This window comes from Melanerpes formicivorus, unplaced genomic scaffold (assembly GCF_026170545.1).
Source record: "Melanerpes formicivorus ecotype bairdi unplaced genomic scaffold, bMelFor1.0.p_v2 SCAF_96, whole genome shotgun sequence".
Classification (NCBI taxonomy): domain Eukaryota; kingdom Metazoa; phylum Chordata; class Aves; order Piciformes; family Picidae; genus Melanerpes; species Melanerpes formicivorus.
The window spans coordinates 788,863-807,698 of record NW_027142448.1 but is presented as its reverse complement, the minus strand read 5'-3'; the positions used below and the strand labels follow the sequence as shown (position 1 = coordinate 807,698).

The 18,836-nt window shown below is 51.5% G+C and overlaps 2 protein-coding genes across 2 annotated transcripts in view; one reads left to right on the top strand and one right to left on the bottom strand.

Moving 5' to 3' along the window:
- The window catches only part of A2ML1 (alpha-2-macroglobulin like 1), a 47,653-nt gene extending 32,863 nt beyond the window's left edge, over positions 1-14,790 (top strand). Inside the window, exons 24-36 of the mRNA XM_068166034.1 lie at positions 481-657; positions 798-879; positions 2,411-2,567; positions 3,450-3,524; positions 4,806-4,968; positions 6,218-6,432; positions 6,560-6,775; positions 6,888-7,012; positions 7,322-7,412; positions 9,760-9,828; positions 11,711-11,813; positions 11,931-11,972; positions 14,711-14,790. Of these exons, the coding sequence (XP_068022135.1) occupies positions 481-657; positions 798-879; positions 2,411-2,567; positions 3,450-3,524; positions 4,806-4,968; positions 6,218-6,432; positions 6,560-6,775; positions 6,888-7,012; positions 7,322-7,412; positions 9,760-9,828; positions 11,711-11,813; positions 11,931-11,971 (1,514 nt within the window). The 3' untranslated portion in view covers position 11,972; positions 14,711-14,790. The remainder of the gene's footprint in view (positions 1-480; positions 658-797; positions 880-2,410; positions 2,568-3,449; positions 3,525-4,805; positions 4,969-6,217; positions 6,433-6,559; positions 6,776-6,887; positions 7,013-7,321; positions 7,413-9,759; positions 9,829-11,710; positions 11,814-11,930; positions 11,973-14,710) is intronic.
- Positions 14,791-14,993: 203 nt separating this feature from the next.
- LOC137455320 (alpha-2-macroglobulin-like protein 1) overlaps positions 14,994-18,836 on the bottom strand; it is a 42,679-nt gene continuing 38,836 nt past the window's right edge. The window contains exons 29-31 of the mRNA XM_068166032.1: positions 16,955-17,057; positions 15,943-15,984; positions 14,994-15,169 (exon numbers count right to left, since the gene is read on the bottom strand). Coding sequence (XP_068022133.1) covers positions 15,944-15,984; positions 16,955-17,057 — 144 coding nt within the window. The 3' untranslated portion in view covers positions 14,994-15,169; position 15,943. The remainder of the gene's footprint in view (positions 15,170-15,942; positions 15,985-16,954; positions 17,058-18,836) is intronic.

Sequence of the window (18,836 nt, the reverse complement as noted above, 5' to 3'; positions counted from 1 at the left end):
GCATTCCCTGCAAGGTTTGGCAACACCAGGCCTTCTGATTTTTTAGCACTTAGGCTTTCATGGGAAAACTAATCTGCAGAAGAGAATAATCCTTATTTTTCTAGCTAGGACTTTGGAGCAGAGAGTGGCTGGCTTGAGGAAATATGGACACTCTGACACCATCTGACTAGAATCATAGAATCAATAAGGTTGGAAAAGACCTCAGAGATCATCAAGTCCAACCTGTCACCCAGCACCTCATGACTACTAAACCATGGCTCCAAGTGCCACATCCAATCCCCTCTTGAGCACCTGCAGGGATGGGGACTCCACCACCCCCCTGGGCAGCACATTCCAGTGGCCAATTACTCTCCCTGTGAAGAACTTTCTGCTCACCTCCAGCCTAAACCTCCCCTGTGATTCTGAGGCAAAGCACTGGTACTCCCTGAGGAGCTCCTCAAATCACACTATGCTTGCTTTGTTTCTTACACCCTTGGGTAGGTGACCTCATGGGGCTGGCACTGCAGAACCTGAACCACCTGGTGCAGATGCCCCTTGGCTGTGGGGAGCAGAACATGGTGCTGTTTGCCCCTGTTGTCTATGTGCTGCAGTACCTGGAGAAGACGAGGCAGCTGACCCCTGAGATCAAGGAGAGGGCCAGAGGGTTCCTGCGCAACGGCAAGTACAGCAGCCCCACCTGGCTCCTCTGCCTCCCCTCATACCCAACCTTCCCACAGCTCTTGCTTTTGCACTTACTTTGTCAATGTTGGCTCCTTGTTGTGTCTGTCCTGCATTAATGGCTGTTCCCATCTCCCCAGGGTATCAGATGCAGCTCCTTTATAGGCACAGAGCTGGGTCGTACAGTGTGTTTGGGCAGCAAGATGGGGAAGGGAACACTTGGTAAGCACAGCAGGTATCCCTCACTCCTCAGTTTTCTTGTCTGGCCTACAGCAGCTAATGGTTCTGCAAAAGCTGGTAGGATGTGTGTTCCTTCTTTGGGATGGAGAACCCAGCAGCTCTCTGGCAGGGAGACAAATTGAGGGACCTGAGCCACCTGAAAAAACAGTGAGGAAGGAGAGTAGAATTCCTTGACAAGTGGAACCCCAAAGATGCCATCACAAAGGGTGGAAGGTCCATTTGTTGTCTCTGTGGCCCTGTTGTTGCCCTATAGACAACACAAGGTACTGCTGGTGGTGTCTTGGTAGCCATGAGGGATACAGACTGACTGCATGAAGATCAGGGAAGATCTGCCCAAGGAAGGCATTGACTGGAAGTGTCTGAAAGAGCTGCATTGGCTCAGCTTGACCCTGTGGTGTCTGGCTGGGAGGAATGGAGAAAGGAAGTGAGGAAGCAAAAAAAAAGTGTTTAAGACTGTTCCTGCCCCTGTTAGGCCACACCTTGAGTCCTGTGTGCAGTTCTGGGCTCCTCAGTTTAGGAAGGAGGTTGACTTGCTGGAAGGTGTCCAGAAAAGGGCAACAAAGCTGGGGAGGGGTCTGGAGCACAGCCCTGTGAGGAGAGGCTGAGGGAGCTGGGGTTGCTTAGCCTGGAGAAGAGGAGACTCAGGGGAGACCTCATTGCTCTCTACAACTACCTGAAGGGAGGTTGTAGCCAGGAGGGGGTTGGTCTCTTCTCCCAGGCAAGCAGCACCAGAACAAGAGGACACAGTCTCAAGCTGTGCCAGGGGAGGTTTAGGCTGGATGTTAGGAAGAAATTCTTCCCAGAAAGAGAGATTGGCCACTGGAATGTGCTGCCCAGGGAGGTGGTGGAGTCACCATCCCTGGAGGTGTTTAGGAAGAGCCTGGCTGAGGCACTTAGTGCCATGGTTTAGTTGATCAGATGGTGTTGGGTGATAGGTTGGACTTGATGATCTCTGAGGTCTTTTCCAACCTGGTTAATTCTATTCTATTCTATTCTATTCTATTCTATTCTATTCTATTCTATTCTATTCTATTCTATTCTATTCTATTCTATACTATTCTATTCTATTCTATTCTATTCTATTCTATGTATTTGGGGGACATGAAGTGCAATGAGTTGAATTAGAAGGGGTCAAAGATTTGTCACCTGTGAAAGAGCTGGGTAAAGCTGTAGTACGTGAGTGGTACATTTGTGGATCAGTGCTGAGGGAGAGGAGCCACTTGGGTCCTGTGGACCATTTTCCCACTTTTAAGTTGCCATTCTGTAGGAAAATGATTCTCTTTTTTTGGCACCCCACTCTGTCAGTACTAACTTCAAGGACAAGCTCCAGGGGCCTTTGGCTTTCAGGGGATTGTCAAAACCTGCACAGCCTGCTCTAGGCAAACCTGCTCCAGCAGTGGGGTTGGACTAGATGGCTTCTGGAGGTCCCTTCCACCCTCTACCAGGCTGTGACTCTGTGATTCTCTTTGCCCTTATGTGCTCCTATTTGTCTCACAATTTGTCCTTTTTCTAGGCTGACAGCTTTTGTAGTCAAAAGTTTTGGCCAAGCCAGAAAATACATCTATGTAGATGAAAAGAACATCCAGGATGCCCTGCGCTGGCTAGAGCAAAAACAGCTCCCCAGTGGCTGCTTTGCCACCAAAGGAAGCCTCTTTCACTCCTCCCTTAAGGTAAATGAGGACCAAGCCAGGCTGGGGAGTGGCCCTGGAATGGGTTGTCCAAGGAGGTGGTTGAGGCCCTGTCCCTGGAAGTGTTTAAGCCCAGGCTGGATGAGGCTGTGGCCAGGCTGATGTAGTGTGGGGTGTCCCTGCCCATGGCAGGGGGGTTGGAACTAGATGATCCTTGTGGTCCCTTCCAACCCTGACTGATACTATGATACTTTGATGTTGTGACAGCAAAAGACTGTGCCCAGTTCTGGGCCTCTCAGTTTAAGAAGGACATTGAGACACTTGAAGCTGTCCAGAGAAGGGCAACAAGGCTGGGGAGAGGCCTTGAGCACAGCTCTGTGAGGAGAGGCTGAGGGAGCTGGGGTTGTTTATCCTGGAGAAGAGGAGGCTCAGGGGTGACCTCATTGCTCTCTACAACTACCTGAGGGGTGGTTGTAGCCAGGTGGGAGTTGGTCTCTTCTCCCAGGTAACCAGCACCAGAATAAGCTGTGCCATGGGAAGTTTAGGCTGGAGGTGAGGAGAAAGTTCTTCCCAGAGAGAGTTGTTAGCCATTGGAATGTGCTGCCCAGGGAGGTGGTGGAGTCCCCATCCCTGGAGGTGCTCAAGAGGGGATTGGATGTGGCACTTGGTGCCATGGTCTAGTCATGAGGTCTGTGGTGACAGGTTGGACTTGATGATCCTCGAGGTCTCTTCCAGCCTTAGTGATACTGTGAGACTGTGATACTGTGGGATCCCAAAGGATTCTGGAAAGCCTCTCCTGAAACACATGCAACCAGCCTTAAAAAGAGCAGGGTATGGGGTGGGAAATGTGGAAGGACTGCTTTTCCTTCTGGCCTGTGCTCTCCAAGCACCACCTGGAGAGTGAAAGACACATCCCCTTCACAGGGCAGCACGGATGATGAAGTCTCCCTGGGTGCCTACATCGCTGCAGCACTGCTGGAGCTGGGTCAGCCGCTGAAGGTGAGCACGCTGCACTCCCCCCTGCTCTGCCCTGCCCTCCCACACCTGGGCACTGCCATGCTTTGTCATGCTGCTGTACTCGAGGCCAGGAACAGGTCCTGGTCCTACAGCTGCTGGGAGGGAGACAGTGTTTGGCTAGACTGTGTTCAGTATTCAGTTTTGGGCCCCTCTCTTCAAGAAAGACATGGAGGTGCTGGAGAGGGTCCAGATAAGGGCAATGAAGCTGTGAGGGGTCTGGAGAACAGGACTTGTGAGGAACAGCTAAGGGAACTGACATTGTTTTATCTAGAGAAAATGAGGCTTTCACTCTCTAGCAACTCCCTGAAGGGAGGCTGGAATAAGGTGAGTACAGATCTCTTCTGCCAGTTGAGAGGAAGAGAGAAGATAAGATCAAGTTGTGCCTGAGGAGGTTTAGGCTGGATGTTAGGAAACAACTTTTTACTGAAAGAGTGGTCAAAGGGCAACAAAGCTGGTGAGGGGTTTGGAGCACAGCCCTGTGAGGAGAGGCTGAGGGAGCTGGGGTTGCTTAGCCTGGAGAAGAGGAGGCTCAGGGGTGACCTTATTGCTCTCTACAACTACCTGAAGGGAGGTTGTAGACAGGCAGAGGTTGGTCTCTTCTCCCAGGCAACCAGCACCAGAACAAGAGGACACAGTCTCAGGCTGTGCCAGGGGAGGTTTAGGCTGGAGGTCAGGAGGAAGTTCTACACAGAGAGAGTGATTGCCCATTGGAATGGGCTGCCTAGGGAGGTGGTGGAGTCACCATCATTAGAGGTGTTCAGGAGCAGACTTGGTGGGGTGCTTGGTGCCATGGGTTAGTTGATTAGGTGGTGTTGGATGATAGGTCGGACGTGGTGATCTTGAAGGTCTCTTCCAACCTGGTCTGGTCTATTCCATTCCATTCCATTCCATTCCATTCCATTCCATTCCATTCCATTCCATTCCATTCCATTCCATTCCATTCCATTCTGAGATTGGAACAGGATGCCCAGGAAGGCACTGTGGGCATGGTGGTGTTGGGTTGATGGCTGCATTTGATGATCTTGGAGGTCTTTTCCAATCTTAATGACTGCATAATCCTAAGTCAGTCCTTAAAAGAGGTAGTGCTGTAGACCTGACAGCTTGGCAGCTATGGTTCCCAGCTCCTGCTGGGGCTGTGTTGCATGTTTTCTCAAGGAAGTGCAGCTGCCTCAGGAAGGCCTAGTCCAGCTCCCTGGGATGAGCTCCCTTGCCCTCTGCTGTCACCCTGTCAGAGCTTGGCTTGTGTCTCTTCTCCCACTGCAGAGCAAGATGATGCAGGCCACTCTCCGCTGCCTGCAGCAGGCGGTTCACAATGTCACAAACATCTACACAGAAGCCATACTGGCCTATGCTTTTGCCCTGGCTGGGGACTATGAGACCACCCAGGAGCTGCTGTACAAACTGGAGGAACAAGCCATCAAATCAGGTGCTGACTGCTGGCTGGGTTAATGCTTCTCCTTCACTTGCTAGGCACTGGATGAATGTGTGCCCAGCTACAGGGATCATAAATGCTGCACGTGTGCCTGGTGTGTGTGTGTGCTGCAGCTGCCCTGTGGGGCTCCAATACAGGCTGCAAGGGTGGCTTACCAGAATGAATTTGCTCAGCCCAAAGTGAGGAGCTCGGAGGAAGGAGGTAGGAATCTGTGTGCTAAGATGAGGTAAGAAAGTGATCCTGGCCTAAGTACAGGGAAGGAGCTGAAGAAGCCCTGAAAGCATGCTGGGGTTGTTTGCTTTTTTTTCCTGTGAACCCTCAGATATGTCAACCCTGTGCAATGCTCCAGGCCTGGGGAAGAGTGGCTGGAAAGATGCTCAACAGAAAAGGACCTGGGGGTGTTGATGGTGGAGTCACCATCCCTGGAGGTGTTCAAAAAGGGATTGGATGTGGCACTTGGTGCCATGATTTAGGCAGTCATGAGGTGTGGGGTGACAGGTTGGACTTGATGATCTCTGAGGTCTTTTCCAACCTTATTGATGCAGTGATTGACAGCTGGCTGATCATGAGCCAGCAGTGTGCCTGAGAGGCCAAGGTGGCCAACAGCATCCTGGCCTGTATCAGGAATACCCAGCAGGACCATGGAAGTGATTGTGCCCCTGGACTCAGCACTTCTGAGGCCACACCTTGTGTTCAGTTTCAGACCCCTCACTACAAGTAGGACATTAAGGTGCTGAGCAGGTCCAGTGAAGGGCAACAAAGCTGGTGAAGGGTCTAGAGAACAGGTTGTGTGAGAAGCAGCTGAGGCAAACTGGGGTTGTTTAGTCTGCAGAGAAGGAGGCTCTCTGCAACTCCCTCACAAAGAGGTTGTAGTGAGGTGGCTGTTGGTCTCCTCTCCCTGGTACCAAACAATGAAACAAGAGGGGATGGTCTCACGTTGCACAAGGGGAGTTTTAGGTTGGAAGCTAGTAAAAACTTCCTTGTGGAAAGGGTTCTCAAACACTGGGAAAGGCTCCCTGCAGGAGTGGTAGGATCCCCATCCCCAGAGGTGGTTGAACCCCTGTCTCTGGAGGTGTTTAAAAGACACAGAGATGTGGTGCTGAGGGCCATAGGTTAGCACCAGGCTTGGTACATTTAATCATGATCTTAAAGATTTTTTCCAACCAAAATGATCCTGTGATTCTGTGTTTCCATGATTCTATGTCCTGCCCACAGAGCCTGTATTCTCCCTTTCCTTCTGCAGGAGGACAAATCCACTGGAGTCCCAAGCCAAGCTCCCCAGCTTCCACAAACTTCTGGCCTGATACTCAGTCAGTGGACATAGAATTGACAGCCTATGTGCTGCTGGCATACCTGTCTAAGCCACGGGTGCATGGAGGAGACATGGCAACTGCAGCTGGGATTGTGGCATGGCTGAGCCAGCAGCAGAATGCCTATGGGGGATTTGCCTCCACCCAGGTAAAAACATCTCCCTGTGGACTTTGTTGGCAGGAGGAGTTCTCTTGAGGCCTCCCTGCTCCGTGTCAGCTTCACTGGAGCTGGTACTTTCAGAGGAGTGACTGCCTCACTCTCTCTCTCTCTCTAGGACACAGTTGTGGCCTTGCAAGCCTTAGCTAAATATGCAGCAAGGACATTCAGCACATCAAGCCAGGCACTTGTGAGGGTGAAGTCCCAGAGGGGCTTTGAGAAGTCCTTCCAAGTCAGCCGCCAGAACCGATTTCTGGTGCAGCAGGCAGCACTGACAGAGGTCAAAGGCAGCTTCCTGCTGCAGGTCCATGGCAGCAGCTGTGTCTTGACTCAGGTAAGGTGGTGGGACAAGCGTGGGAGAGAGGAGAGGTGGAGGGCTCTGCCTCTCCTCCCAGCATGAGTTCACACCTGGCATGTCTTTCCCCTTCCTGGCCCTCACCCTGCAGGTAGTGCTGAGGTACCACGAGCGTCCCCAGCAGGCCGCTGTGACCTTCACTCTGAACGTCAACACCGAGCTGACCAACTGCAGCCAGGCCAATGCACGTGTCCTCACCGTCAGCATCCTTGCCAGGTGACCCCTAGGGTTGTTTCCTCCTCCAGGAAGACCTCCTGTGCTTGAGGACAGCAGCTGTGGCAGCCTCAGGGCTGCAATGAAGACACTTGGCACATGGGGGGAAAAAGGACAGGGGGTGAATTTAGTAGGTGGAGGTGGTGGGGAAGGAAGGTGCTGGCTACCTCTTGCAAGAGGGAGCAGTGGCTGCTGTGTCCCTAGTCCCCAGCCTGTCTCAGAGTCCTGGACACAGGGTATGGTGATGGGGGGGAAGATGGCTGGAAGGTCACTATTCTCCAGACTCAGACCCTCTGACTGCTTCTTCTTCAGCTACATTGGGAGCAGAGTCACATCCAACATGGTGATTGTGGAGGTCTCCCTGCTGTCTGGGTTTATCCTGGCTCCCAGATCTAGGATGCTGGTAAGGACTTTGCAATAAGAAGAGAAGTGGCTGTGGTGAATGGGTGCTACTTGCTTGCTCCTGTTGGGAGATGTGCAGAATCACAGAGTCAATAAGGTTGGAAAAGACCTCAGAGATCAAGTCCATCCTGTCACCCAACACCTCAGGACTAACTAAACCATGGCTCCAAGTGCCACATCCAATCCCCTCTTCAACACCTCCAGGGATGGTGACTCCAGCACCTCCCTGGGCAGCACATCCCAATGGCCAACCACTCAAGCCATGAGGTAACTAAACTAGCAGGGACCCCTTTGCAACTGAATCCAAACCTCTCATTTCCATACAGGCCTCACAAGGGTTTACTATAGGAGGTCAGGGCTCAGCCTCTCCCACTGACACCACTCTGCTTTGGGCCAGGACCAAAATGTGCTGATGGGTGCCAGGATTTGTCTGGCAGAAATTCTAAGACAAGACATCTTAAAGACTCCAGTTCCAGCCAAAATGGTGTGCTGTGTTTTGTTTCTCTTCCATTAAGCCATCAAACTGAAAGATTGGTAATTTGGACAGCACTTAGGTCTTTCAGAACTGTCTAGCAGTTAGGAAAATGAGATCAGAAGAATCTTTACTGCTGCCTGCTCCTCTTTGCTAACCAGTGCATGAGGTCCTATATGCTGTTCCCATGACCTTCTGTCCCCAGAGGGGAAGCTAAGGTTGCTCTAACTGAAGAGACAGCACAGGAGGTGTTCAAAAGGGGATTGGCTGTGGCACTTGGTGCCATAGTTTAGTAGTCCTGAGGTGTTGGGTGATAGGTTGGACCTGATGATCTCTGAGGTCTTTCCCAACCGTATTGATTCTATGATAGTTGATTCCTGAAATGCTCACAAGGGATATCCAGGAGACTCCACCACATATACAACCACTAAACCCCTTATAATAGAATCATAGAATCACCAAGGTTGGAAGAGACCTCAAGGATCACCAAGTCCAACCTGAATGATTGTGTTGAAAGGGACCTTCAAAAGTATCACAGTATCACAGTATCACAGTATAACTTAGGTTGGAAAGGACCTCGAGGATCATATAGTCCAACCTATCAACAAAGACCTCATGACTAGACCATGGCACCAAGTGCCACATCCAATCCACTCTTGAACACCTCCAGGGATGGGGACTCCACCACCTCCCTGGGCAGCACATTCCAATGACAAATGACTCTCTCAGTGAAGAACTTTCTCCTCACCTCGAGTCTAAACCTCCCCTGGCACAGCTTGAGACTGTGTCCTCTTGTTCTGGTGCTGCTTGCCTAGGAGAAGAGACCAACCCCTTCCCAGCCACAACCACCCTTCAGGTAGTTGTAGAGAGCAATGAGGTCACCCCTGAGCCTCCTCTTCTCCAGGCTAAGCAACCCCAGCTCCCTCAGCCTCTCCTCTCAGGGCTGTGCTCAAGGCCTCTCACCAGCCTTGTTGCCCTTCTCTGGACACCTTCAAGTCTCTCAATGTCCTTCTTAAACTGAGGGGCCCAGAACTGGACACAGGACTCAAGGTGTGGCCTAACCAATGCAGAGTACAGGGCACAATGACTTCCCTGTTCCTGCTGGCCACACTGTTCCTGATGCAGGCCAGGATGCCATTGGCCCTCTTGGCCACCTGGGCACACTGCTGGCTCATATTCAGGTGGGTGTCGATCAGCACCCCCAGGTCCCTCTCTGTTTGGCAGCTCTCAGCCACTCTGACCCCAGCCTGTAGCTCTGCATGGGGTTGCTGTGGCCAAAGTGCAGCCCCTGGCACTTGGACTTGTTGAATGTATCTAGTCCAACCCAGTCATGCATGAGAAAGATACAGTTCCACATGAAGTACATCTCAACACCACCCCTTCAGTGATGCTTTGGAGAAAGGTCTCATGAGGAGCAGCTGAGGGAACTGGCATTGTTTAGCCTGGAGAAGAGGAGGCTGAGGGGAGACCCCCTTGCTCTGTACAACTCCCTGAAAGGCAGCTGGAGCAAGGTTGGTGTTGGTCTCTTATCTTGAGTACCTAGCAATAGAATGAGAGGAAATGGCCTCAGGTTGGGAGCTTTAGATTGGATATTAGGAACATTCTCTTTGCTGAGAGAGTGGTCAAACCTTGCAACAGGTTTCCCAGGGAAGGAACAGAGTCACCATCCCTGGAGGTGTTCAAAACAAGTGTAGACATGGCACTTCAGGACATGGTTTATTGGGCATGGTGGTGTTGGGTTGACCCTTGGACTTGATCTTGGAGGTCTTTCCAACCTCAGCTCTTCTATGATTTAGACCAACAGTGAGTCCCTCAGGTCAGGAGGCCCTAAGGAAAGTATTGACAGATTTCCTTGTGTTGTTGTCTCCTTTCCCAGCTGGAGCAGAGAAGCATCATTAAGAAACTGGAAGTGAAAGCTGATGTGGTCTACATTTATCTGGAGAAGGTATGTGGGAACATGAGGAGGTGGTTGGAACTCTCCTTAGAGCTTGGATCCCCACAAGTCCATGGGACCAGATGGGATCCATCCTAGGGTGCTGAGAGAGCTGGCAGATGAGCTGGCCAAGCCACTCTCCATAATTTTCCAGCAGTCCTGGCTCACTGGCGAGGTCCCAGAGGACTGGAAGCTGGCCAACGTGGTGCCCATCCATAAGAAGGGCCGGATGGATGAGCCAGGGAATTATAGGCCTGTCAGCCTGACCTCAGTGCCAGGCAAGATCATGGAACAGGTCATCCTGAGTGCAATCACACAGCACTTACAGGATGGCCAAGGGATCAGGCCCAGCCAGCATGGATTTAGGAAGGGCAGGTCCTGCCTGACCAACCTGATCTCCTTCTATGATCAGGTGACTGCCTGCTGGATGTGGGGCAGGCTGTGGATGTGGTCTGCCTGGACTGCAGCAAGGCCTTTGACACCATCCCCCACAGCAAACTCCTGGCCAAGCTGTCAGCCCCTGGCTTGGACAGCAGCACTCTGAGCTGGGTTAGGAACTGGCTGGAGGCTGAGCCCAGAGAGTGGTGGTGAATGGTGCCACAGCCAGCTGGCAGCCAGGCACCAGTGGTGTGCCCCAGGGATCAGTGCTGGGCCCTGTGCTCTTTAACATCTTCATTGATGATCTGGATGAGGGCATTGAGTCCATCATCAGTAAATTTGCAGATGACACCAAGCTGGGGGCAGGAGTTGATCTGCTGGAGGGTGGAGAGGCTCTGCAGAGGGACCTGGACAGGCTGGACAGATGGGCAGAGTCCAAGGGCAGGAGATTGAACACATCCAAGTGCCAGGTGCTGCACATTGGCCACAACAACCCCATGCAGTGCTACAGGCTGGGGTCAGAGTGGCTGAGAGCAGCCAGGCAGAGAGGGACCTGAGGGTACTGGTTGATGGTAGGCTGAACATGAGCCTGCAGTGTGCCCAGGCGGCCAAGAGGGCCAATGGCATCCTGGCCTGCATCAGGAAGAGTGTGGCCAGCAGGAGCAGGGAGGTCATTCTGCCCCTGTACACTGCACTGGTTAGGCCACACCTTGAGTCCTGTGTCCAGTTCTGGGCCCCTCAGTTTAGGAAGGAGGTTGAGTTGCTGGAATGAGTCCAGAGAAGAGCAACAAAGTTGGTGAGGGGTTTGGAACACAGCCCTGTGAGGAGAGGCTGAGGGAGCTGGGGTTGCTTAGCCTGGAGAAGAGGAGACTCAGGGGTGACCTTATCACTCTCTACAACTACCTGAAGGGAGGTTGTAGCCAGGCAGAGGTTGGTCTCTTCTCCCAGGCAGCCAGTACCAGAACAAGAGGACACAGTCTCAGGCTGCACCAGGGGAGGTTCAGGTTGGATGTTAGGAGGAAGTTTTACACAGAGAGAGTGATTGCCCATTGGAATGTGCTGCCCAGGGAGGTGGTGGAGTCACCATCACTGGAGGTGTTCAGGAGGAGACTTGATGGGGTGTTTGGTGCCATGGGTTAGTTGTTTAGGTGGGTTGGATTGGTTGATGGGTTGGACGCGATGATCTTGAAGGTCTCTTCCAACCTGGTTTGGTTTATTCTAATAAAGGTTTATTCTAATAAAAGCATTGCACCTGGCCCAGCAAGAGGACAGGGAGAGCTCTGTGTGAAGTTCAGGACTGCACTGGGCATGGAGAAAGAGAATTGTGTGTAGCACTGTGGGTAAAGGCAGGCTGCCCTATTTCACTGCCGTTGGCTGAGCACGTGCTGTCCCTCACACTTCATCTCTAGAACCTCTAAGGCATTAGAGAGACTTAGTGCAGGAAGACATTCAAGCTAGGGAAGATGCAATGACTTCTTTCTCCCATTCCTTGCTGATTTCTCTCCATCTACACAAGCTCAGTGATGAATCTCAGACTTTCATTCTGCACCTGGATGAAGTAATTCCTGTGAGGAACCTGAAGCCAGCCAGTGTCAGAGTCTATGATTACTACCAGCCAGGTGGGTTGCAGGTTTCCTCCTGCTCTGGGGCTGGGAGCTGGGTTCCTCATTCCCTGACTAGGAAAAGACATTGAGCATTCTTCCCTGTGTAACTGTCTGCCTCCTTCCCTTTTGCAGAGGAGCATGCCTCGGTGGAATACAGCGCTGTCTGCAGTTGAGGTAGGCTGTAAGTCTCTGTGTGACACCAGGAAATGGTGGGGCTCAGAGAGGAGAGAAGGAATGTAAGCAAAGACTGGCAGTGTTGGCATCTCCTCCCTAATAACAAGTGATAGGACAAGATTAAATGGCCTCAAGGTCCACCAGGGGAGGTTTAGGTTGGCTGTTAGAGGAAACCTCTTCACCAAAAGGGTTCCCAAACACTGCAACAGGCTCCCCAGGGAGGTGGCTGAATCCCCTCCCCTGGAGGTGTTTCAAAGACCCAGAGATGTGGTGCTGAAGGATGTGGTTTAACACCAGCCTTGGTAGAGTTGGATAATGGTTGGAGTCAATGACCTTAAAGGTCTTTTCCAACCAAGATGATTCTATGATCTATGGGAAGGAGGATGGCAATCAGCAGGGAGAGTATATGCAGATAGAAAGAGGATCTGGCACTTCTCCAAGTGCTGGGTGCTGCACATTGGCCACAGCAACCCCATGCAGTGATACAGGCTGGGGTCAGAGTGGCTGAGAGCAGCCAGGCAGAGAGGGACCTGGGGGTGCTGGTTGATGGCCAGCTGAACATGAGCCTGCAGTGTGCCTAGGTGGCCAAGAGGGCCAATGGCATCCTGGCCTGCATCAGGAACAGTGTGGCCAGCAGGAGCAGGGAGGTCATTCTGCCCCTGTACACTGCACTGGTTAGGCCACACCTTGAGACCTGTGTCCAGTTCTGGGCCTCCCAGTTTAGGAAGGAGGTTGAGTTGCTGGAAGGTGTCCAGAGAAGGGCAACAAAGCTGGGGAGGGGTTTGGAGCACAGCCCTGTGAGGAGAGGCTGAGGGAGCTGGGGTTGCTCAGCCTGGAGAAGAGGAGGCTCAGGGGTGACTTTATTGCTCTCTACAACTACCTGAAGGGAGGTTGTAGCCAGGTAGGAGTTGGTCTCTTCTCCCAGGCAGCCAGCATCAGAACAAGAAGACACAGCCTCAGGCTGCACCAGGAGAGGTTTAGGCTGGAGGTGAGGATGAAGTTCTACACAGAGAGAGTGATTGCCCACTGGAATGGGCTGCCCAGGGAGGTGGTGGAGTCACCATCATTGGAGGTGTTCAGGAGGAGACTTGATGGGGTGCTTGGTGCCATGGGTTAGTTGATTAGGTGGGTTGAATTGGTTGATAGGTTGGACTTGATGATCTTGAAGGTCTCTTCCAACCTGGTTTATTATTGTATTATTATTCTATTCTATTATCTGTGGATGTGCATGTGGATCTGGCAAGGCAGCTAAAAGGCTGTGGTGGAAGGCAGACACAGGGACAGTATCTTTCAAAATGAAAGTGAGGAAGGAAGCACTGCAAGGTGTAAGAATGCAGAGCTGTAGCAACTTGTGCTAGCAAAGGCACTCAGACACAGACAAGGCTCCATTCCCTCCAGCCCTACATACATTCATTGTAGGGTGGGAAAGGGGGGATTCAGGAACAAGCTGAAGCTGGCAAGGTACAGTGTCCTGTAGGGTGACATATCCATCTGCCACAAAGGGGAGAGCCTGTTAGTAGTATCCTGAAGCCAAGATGAGTCTGAGAAGAGGAGGCTCAGGGGTGACCTCATTGCTGTCTACAACTCCCTGAAGAGTGGTTGTAGCCAGGAGAGGGTTGGTCTCTTCTCCCAGGCAACCAGCACCAGAATAAGCTGTGCCAGGGGAAGTTTAGGCTTGAGGTGAGGAGAAAGCTTTTCACAGAGAGTTGTTAGGCTTTGGAAAGGGCTGCCAAGGGAGGTGGTGGAGTCCCCATCCCTGGAGGTGTTCAAGAGGGGATTGGATGTGGCACTTGGTGCCATGGTCTAGTCATGAGGTCTGTGGTGACAGGTTGGACTTGATGACCTTTGAGGTCTCTTCCAACCTTGGTGATTCTATGATTCTAAGTCCCTTCTGGAAGAACAAGGCAGAGTCTTTATAGGGTGCATGCTGCATCCTGGCCCCATCCCATAGAAAGAATGCTGCCTAGGGACCTGCCTAGAGAGCCACTCCCTACAACTAGCCTTGCACAGCCTGATGATAGCTATGGAGGGGCTGAATCATGTCCTCCTTGTTTGTTTTGCCTGCTACCCCCACAACTGCACATGGCTCTTCATAGAGAGGTGCAGGAACTCCCAGACTTGTGATGAAGTACAGGAGAGGAATCACCACACCATGACTCCTACCTTTGCCTAGTATTAGACTAGACTAGAATAGAATTAACCAGGTTGGAAGAGACCTTTGAGATCAACCTATCACCCAACAACATCTGATCAACTAAACCATGGCACCAAGTGCCTCATCCAGTCTCTTCCTGAACACCTCCAGTGATGGTGACTCCACCACCTCCCTGGGCAGCACATTCCAATGGCCAATCTCTCTTTCTGGGAAGAACTTCTTCCTAACATGCAGCCTGAACCTCCCCTGGTTGGCCATGGAATGGAAGGAAATGCCACCCAGCTGGGACAGAGCCCAGGTGGTCCTCCACTTGAGTGGATGGACTGAGGGATCACAACAGGCTAAGCTGTGTCTGGACTGTGAGGACCTCGGCTGGGGGGGTGGTGGAGGGGGTGTCGTGCATGTGGTACACACCTGGGAAGAATTAAAGTAAGCAAGACCCCTGACCTTGCTGACTGTGTTCCAGCTGTTGATGAACTACAAGCTTAGCCTGTGAAGATATAATCTCTGCCTTAAGGGTACAAGACTTGTAGCTCCTCTGTTGCTCTCTCCTCACATTGGTTTCTCCCAATGCTTCCTGCAGTAGGACTCAGACAGCACTGGAGTACCAGTGACCATGCTGTGACAGCTGTGTCTCCTGTGCCCTTTCTGCAAGCTCCTGAGTCACCAGTGGAAGTGCTTGGAAGTGCTCTGCCCTTGGTGCAGGCTCCACCTCCTCCTCTGCAAGTCTGCAACTGAAGGAGCAGAATGCCTGTGCACATGTACACACAGAGCAGAGGAGAAGCAGCTGGTGTTACCCTGGTGCCCTTAAGCCTTCCTGGTTTGGGAGGTAAACAGTAAACCTGAATAAGCATTCAATCAGACAGTTCCAGTCTCCTGAGATTTAATAAGATGCCAGGCACAGTCCAAGCCTTTCAAAACTGCTCATCAGGAAATGTCACACGTTTTCTCCTTGCTTCTCATCTCCACGTGGTGGCTGTGGGCAGGGGTGACACTGGACTGATGGACAGAGACTGCAGAGGGTGGCTCCTTATGCCTGTCCCTGTGGAGACATCAAAAGGCAATAAGTCTGTGTTCCTGAAGTATTAAATACAACCACTTGGAAACTGGGTGGTGGGTTTTTTGTGCACCTTGTGACTAAAGGAGACTGCCAAGCCATCAAAGGGGGGCTCACTCAATCTACCCAGATCAAAGCTATAGCAGAATCTCCACTAAGAGTAGAGGGTTTGTGGCTGCAAGTCCAGGGCAGGGCAGGTGATTCCTGGAGCAAGTGTTTCTCTCTGTCTCATGGCCTGTGGGCCAGGAAGCATGCAGATGAAGAAGAATTTAGAACAGAAGCAGGCACTGATCAGGTTCAGGTTTTGCCTTTACCCATCCTGGCAAGAGGATGGACAGGTGCCTGTTCCCTTCTGTGAAACCAGGCTGTGAAAGACTGGCACTGAGACAGAGTTAGGTCCTGCAGTAAAGGTGAGTGTGGCTTGTTGTGTGCACAGGTCTGGGGGGCTCTGGAAATGCAGGGAAAGTGCCAGGAAAAGGAACTGTGTTGATCTGAGGGAAGTATGCTTGATGCAAAAGGCCAGTGGTAGGACTCAGGACGAGCAGCCCTTGCTCTCTGTCAACATACCTCCAACTCTTTGATGAGCTCAGCACTCCAAACCTTCCACTTCAGTTCTCCCTTTCCTTTAGTTTAACCATTGGGATATAGGAACTCCTTCTTGTTTAGCACTGCTAATCACCTTCTACCCTCAACCTGCCTGCTGGCCTTGCCTGTATCTCCATGCTCTTCAAGACCATGCCAACAGACGAGCTCCTTACCTCACTCACACAAGGCACTGTAGCTCATCGTCGTGGTTTCTTCTGGAAGACAAGAAAAGAAGGGCTGGTGAGGTACACTTGCTAAAACCTCACTGAAGAAACCCAGCATCATGCCTCTGTTCCTGGGAGAGGTCCCTCCTCAGCTTACAGACCATGATTCCCCTCTACTGTGACACACAAACTGGCATGGTCAAAGACTCTGGGTGCAGCCAGTCCAGATTCCCCCAGGTCCTGGGGCTGGTGACATTCTGAAGCTGTAAGTTCCAAACATCTCCACTACATTCATGGATTCCTCACTTTCTGAAGCAATACATTCAGTATTCAGTATTCCTAAGGTTGGAAGGGACCTCAAAGATCATCAAGTCCAACCTGTCACCCCAGACCTCATGACTAGAGTAGGGAGGACACTACTGCCCACTGCAGGCTTTGAACTCACAACCTTCCCATTAAGGGTCTGATGCACTACCAACTGAGCCACTTGAAGGACATAAAGAAGGACATCACTGCCCATTGCAGGCTCGAACCCACAATCTCAACACTCGGAGTCTCATGCCCTACCAACTGAGCCACGTGGTCCTCCCCGTAAGCAAGAGCAAGCCCTGCCATATTTCTACCTTTTATCCCCAGCAGGGACCCCAGAGAACAGAGGAGTTTCTGACAGTGTTGTTCTGCCAGGGGGGCACTCATTCTTCTAAGCCATCCCCCTGCCTTGGCTACCTCCCACAAAATGAGTGTACAAAGGAATGGTTTTGAGCTCTGTACTCCCTTCTTGTTGTGAGCCTTAGAACCTAAGTGGGTCTGCAAGACAAAGGCAAGCTTGCAAGCTGGGGGACCAGAGAAAGAGAGACCTACAGTCTGAAACCCAAGCAGAGAAGCCTGTCACTAGAGAGCTTCTGAGGGGCAGTTAGATAAACATGCAAGGGAAGGGATTGTCTTAGACCTCACAAGTCCAGAAAAGGCCTTTCCAGGGGTACAATTGGGTTGGGTCTGCAAGGCAGCAACCTGAACTTACCTGGCATGTAGTAATCGTAGACCTTGATGTTAGCTGGCTTATGATCCTTCACTTGCACCTCCTGCTGCACCAGCAAAGTGTAGCTGTGGGGCTGTCTAGTCAGCTAAGACCAAGAGATGCAAGGATTACAGCTGGAATTGACAACCTCTTCCACCTGCTCTCCTTCAGGCTCTGTGAAGTCCTCACAACTGAGAGAGATTTGTTCTGCTTCCCAGTCCATCTCAGGAGTATCTTTTACTTCTCACTCTGTGGCCACCTCCCCTTTTCAGTCACTAATGTTAACTTAGCTTGGGAGAGACAACAAACCCACACAGTCAGTGTGCTCTAAGTATCTCAACATAGCACTGGTGGTCCCAGCCAATTTCCATCCATCTCTGCTCTGAGCTCCTTCATGCATCTTACCTCAGTGGCTACTTGCACCCACAGTCCCATTGCATCAGCTTTTATTCTCATCTTGCACAACCCTCATCATCAAGCAGACAAATGCAAGGTGGCAGCTGGGTGACAGCAGTTCCATGAACTGCTATTGACTGGGATCCACCTTCTGCTACATGATAGCCTGAGCTGAGATCTTTGTGCTGCCTTTCTCCTGTAGGTGTGACAAAAGCAGCACCCCTTGTGCACAGACAGGATGGTGACACACTTGCCATGAGGCCAGCTTAGCTCAGATTAGCTCAGCTCAGCTAGGGATGAACCACAGAATCATTTTGATTGGAACAGACCTTTAAGATCATCAAGTCCAACCATCATAGAGTTATAGAATGAAGTAGGTTGGGAGAGACCTCAAGGATCATCAAGTCCAACCCAATACCCCATGACTAAACCATGGCTCCAAGTGCCACATCCAATCCCCTCTTGAACACCTCCAGGGATCATCTCACTCTACCAAGGCTGATGCTAAACCATGTCCCTCAGCACCACAGCTCTGCACCTTTGAGACACCTCCAGGGATGAGGATTCAACCACCTCTCTGGGAAGCCTGTTCCCGTGCTTGAGAGCCCTTTCAGTGGGGAAGTTTCTTCTAATAGCCAACCTAAACCTCTTGAGATGAAACTGGAGGCCAATTCCTTCCATCCTATCACTTGTTACTAGGCAGAAGAGACAGACTGCCATCTCCCTACACCCTCCTTTCAGGGAGTTGTAGAGTGAGAAGGTCTTTGTTCAGCCTCCTTGTCTCCAGGCTAACCATCCCCAGTCCTCTCAGCTGCTCCTCACAAGACCTGTCCTCCTGACTCTCCAACAACTTCATTCCCTTTCTCTGGACCCATCCCAGGACCTCAATGTCCTTCTTGTAGTGAGGGCTCCAAAACTGAGCCCAGTCCTGAAGCTGTGGCCTCACCAGTGCTGAGCAGAGAGGGAGATGAACAATCACAGGGATCTGAAAGCTCTCCTTGGAGATTCTGAAAGCTTTTAACTCCTTGTTATTTCCCCTTTTGTTTGGGTGTGCCTGTAGCTAGAGCAAGGCTAGTGGGGCTGTTGATCTGCTGATTGATGAGGCTGTGGAGCATGCACTGCTGCTGACACAACCACCTGCTTTAACACTGAGTGGTCTTGGCAAACTCCATAAGAAAGCTTGGCTGCTTCCTACTACACTTAGGCTCCTTCAGGGCTCTCTAAGAATTGAATTCACAGGATGGATCCTATCACTGCTGCCCAGTCCTGGTCAGACACTGTGGACTCACAACCTGGAGGCACCAGTTTAGCTCAACTTAACCCAGGTGGAGGAATCTGCCTTCCCTTGCAGTGTTTCTCCTGTTAAGCATACCTGGTGCTCTCCTGGAATGAATTTCTGTGTGTCCCCTGATTTCTCTTTCAATTCTGCTGAGCCATCAGTGTTATCCTCATTTTATCCAAGGGAAGAGGCCCTGCATACAGCTGAACT